Source organism: Chiloscyllium plagiosum, chromosome 10, assembly GCF_004010195.1.
Source record: "Chiloscyllium plagiosum isolate BGI_BamShark_2017 chromosome 10, ASM401019v2, whole genome shotgun sequence".
Taxonomy (NCBI): Eukaryota; Metazoa; Chordata; class Chondrichthyes; order Orectolobiformes; family Hemiscylliidae; genus Chiloscyllium; species Chiloscyllium plagiosum.
Genome location: NC_057719.1, coordinates 31196858 through 31200760, shown reverse-complemented (window position 1 = coordinate 31200760; position 3903 = coordinate 31196858). Strand labels below are relative to the sequence as shown.

Below are 3903 nucleotides of genomic sequence, written 5' to 3'. Positions count from 1 at the left end.
AGATTTGCTTTCCCAAAATGCAGCACCTCGCATTTATCTGAATTAAACTCCATCTGCCACTTCTCAGCCCATTGGCTCATCTGGTCAAGATCATGTTGTAATCTGAGGTAACCCTCTTCACTGTCCACTACACCTCCAATTTTGGTGTCATCTGCAAACTTACTAACTGTACCTCTTATGCTTGCATCCAAATAATTTATGTAAATGACCTAAAAGTAGAGGACCCAGCACCGATCGTTGTGGCACTCGTTGTGGACGGGTTGGACCGAAGGGTCTGTTTCCATGCTGTACATCCAAACAGGCATCCAGTCTGAAAAACAACCCTCCACCACCACCCTCTGTCTTCTACCTTTGAGCCAGTTCTGTATCTAAATGGCTAGTTCTCCCTGTATTTGGTGAGATCTAACCTTGCTAATCAGTTTCCCATGGGGAACCTTGTTGAACGCCTTACTGAAATCCATATAGATCACACCTACCGCTCTGCCCTCATCAAACCTCTTCTTCAAAAAACTCAATCAAGTTTGTGAGACATGATTTCCCATGAACAAAGCCATGTCGACTATCCCTAATCAGGCCTTGCCTTTCCAAACACATGTACATCCTGTCCCTCAGGATTCCCTCCAACAACTTGCCCACCACCGACGTCAGGCTCACCGGTCTATCGTTCCCTGGCTTGTCCTTACCACCCTTCTTAAACGGTGGCACCACGTTAGCCAACCTCCAGTCTTCCGGCACCTCACCTGTGACGATCGATGATACAAATATCTCAGCAACAGACCCAGCAATACTTCCCTAGCTTCCCACAGAGTTCTCGGGTACACCTGATCAGGTCCTGGGGATTTATCCACCTTTACCCGTTTCAAGACATCCAGCACTTCCTCCTCTGTAATATGGACATTTTGCAAGATGTCACCATCTATTTCCCTACAGTCTACATCTTCCATATCCTTTTCCACAGTAAACATTGATGCAAAATACTCATTTAGTATCTCCCCTATTTTCTGCGACTCCACACAAAGTAATGTTGACCTATTATCATATAATCTCATACTATGGCTTTCTAGATATCTGTGACAATAAATAACTCAGAACTCATCTGGTTTCTCAAGGAATTGACAAACAATTAATAAATCTAGAATTTTAATCTAGTTTCTATCTCATGACAATTATCATCGATCATTGTACAAAAAGCACAATCTCGTTCCCCAGTACCCTTTAAGGAGGAAAATCTTTTGCTCTTCCTTGATCAGCCTACAACAAGATTGTTAACTACCCTCTGAAATGGTCTGGCAAGCCACTCAGTTCAGGGGCAGTTGCGGATGGGCAACAAATGCTGGTCTTGCTTGTGATGCCCCCATTCTATGAAAGAATTAAAAAACTAAACTGGTTTTTAAACTGCACCTCTACAGGAAGTCCCTGGTAGTGCTATGGTGAGTGTAACACTCAAACAGAGGCATATACAGCCACGTCACGTCCTTGCTGTGTCTCACACAATCATTATGTTACATTTATTTTACTCAATATGTTATAACATATCTCTGCAGCAGGTGGGACCTGAACACAGGCCTCCTAGCTCAGAGGTAGGGACTCTACCACTAAACCACAAGAACACAACTTCCCTTGGGTCTAAACTTTTCTTAACCTATTTTTCTATTCAAACTGTTCAGTGATATTATTATACACCTCTGGAGAAGTTGGGACTTGAATTCAGGCCTCCTAGCTCAGGGATAGGGACACAATCACTACACCACAAGAGCCCTACTTTTCTTGGGTCTACATTTAAATTGATGAGGAGGAATGGGATAAACTGTCAGTACTTAAAGTTGACAAAGTATTGGCACTGGATGAAATGCCTCAAAAGATATTGAAAGAAGTAAGAGTGGAAATTGTAAGAGGTACTTGCCATAATCTTTGGATCTTCCCTGGATTCTGGAGTTGGTGGTGGAGGAATTGAAAATTGCAAGCATTACATCCTTGTTCAGAAAAATGTAAATATAGCCCCAGCAATTTCCAGGATGATCAGTGTAACTGCCAGTAATGAGACAATTACAGAGGATACAATTGGGTCAGTGGGCTGAAGAGTAGCAGATGGAGATAATTTGGATAAATACAAGGTATTGCATTTTGATTAAACAAACGAGCAGGACTAATTCAGGTTTATAATTCTTTGAAGTTTGTGTCACATGTACAAACGGTAGTTAAGAAAGTGTTTAGCACGCTTGCTTTCATTGTTCAGACCTTTGCGTATAGGAGCTGAGGTTATACAGGACATTGGTCAGTCTCCTTATATAAGTTTATAAAATCATGAGGTATGTAGATAAAGTGAATGGCAAGTGTCTTTTCCATTGGGTGGGAGCTTTCATGATAAGGGGGCATATTTTTTAAGGTGCGAGGAGAAATATTTAAAAAAGACATAAAGGACTTTTTTACACAGAGTGGTTAATGTGTGGAATGAACTTCCAGAGGAAGTGTTGAATATGGGTTTAGTTACAATGCTTAAAAGACATTTGGATAAGTACATGAATAAGAAATGTTTGGAGGGATATGAGTCAAGAGCAGGTGGGACATGTTTAGTTTGGGATTATGGTCAGCATGGAGTGATTGAACCGAAGGGTATGATTCCATGCTGTTTAACTCTACGGTGCTATGACTCTAATATAAAAGTAAGAATGTAAAAACAAAACAGAACTTTTGTTCCTTCTATGACATCTCTCCAAAACATGGAAATCTTGCGGTACAGCAGGCGTCCTTTTGGCCACTGTGCCACTTGAAAAATACTACACGGTCTTAGTCCACTTTCTCGCTCTTGGTCTGCAGACCTGTAAATTACATCATTTCAAGTGCATATTCAATTACATTTTTAAATGCATGGAGGACATCTACCTTTTTCACCCAATAAAGCAGTGGATTCCAGATGTACCATACTGAGTGAAAAAGCATTTCAATTAGGTGATATGCTTAGGCAGCAAAGATAGGGCAAGGGAATAAATGATAAATGATAGAAGCCTGATAAGCACCAACGATCAAAGGGATCTTGATGTGTAAAATCCATTGATTCCTGAAGATAGCAGGACACTTAGATAAAGTAGTTAAGAAGGCATATGAGATTCTTGTTTTTATTAAGTGAGGCATAGAGTTTAAGAGCAGGGAGATTATGTAGGTACTACACAAAACATTGGTTAGGTTACAGTTAGAGTATAATATGCAGTCTGGAATCCACATTATAGGACATATATGAATGCAATGGAGAGGATGCAGTTTGTTATGAAAAGTGATGTTATCTCGTTGAATTTGTTTGAGGAGGTGACCAAAGTGTGTAGATGCATGTGGGGCAGTTGATGTGGTTTATGTGGAATTCAGCAAGGCCTTTGAAGAGATCCCATCTCGGAAACTGATAAGGAAGGTACAAAGGTCATGTGATCCAAGGTAACTTGACAAGTTGGATCCAAAGTTGGCTAATTGGCAGGAGTTGAAACTTTATTGCTGGAACAGCACAGCAGGTCAGGCAGCATCCAGGGAACAGGAGATTCGACGTTTCGGGCACAGGCCCTTCTTCAGGAATGAGCAGAGAGTGTTCAGCAGGAGAAGATAAAAGGTAGGGAGGAGGGACTTGGAGGAGGGGCGTTGGAAATGTGATAGGTGGAAAGAGGTCAAGGTGAGGGTGATAGGTCGGAGTAGGATGGAGGCGGAGAGGTCAACAAGAAGACTGCAGGTCAGGAAGGCGACGTGGTCGACGGTGCCCTCCACCGCATCTCCTCCACTTCCAACTCCCCTCCTCCAAGTCCCTCCTCCCTACCTTTTATCTTCTCCTGCTGAACACTCTCTGCTCATTCCTGAAGAAGGGCATGTGCCCGAAACGTCGAATCTTCTGTTCCCTAGATGCTGCCTGACCTGCTGTGCTGT

At 42.3% G+C, this 3903-nt stretch overlaps 1 protein-coding gene and 1 long non-coding RNA gene across 5 annotated transcripts in view; one reads left to right on the top strand and one right to left on the bottom strand.

Annotated features, from left to right (window-relative positions):
* Positions 1-1982, bottom strand: part of prpf39 (PRP39 pre-mRNA processing factor 39 homolog (yeast)) — an 88475-nt gene extending 86493 nt beyond the window's left edge. For all 4 annotated transcript variants that reach the window (XM_043697300.1, XM_043697304.1, XM_043697303.1 and 1 more), the window contains exon 1: positions 1904-1982. In XM_043697300.1, the coding sequence (XP_043553235.1) occupies positions 1904-1967 (64 nt within the window). In that variant the 5' untranslated portion in view covers positions 1968-1982. The remainder of the gene's footprint in view (positions 1-1903) is intronic.
* LOC122553488 overlaps positions 1-3903 on the top strand; it is a 51173-nt gene that overhangs the window by 8417 nt on the left and 38853 nt on the right. The gene's annotated exons all lie outside the window — the stretch shown is intronic.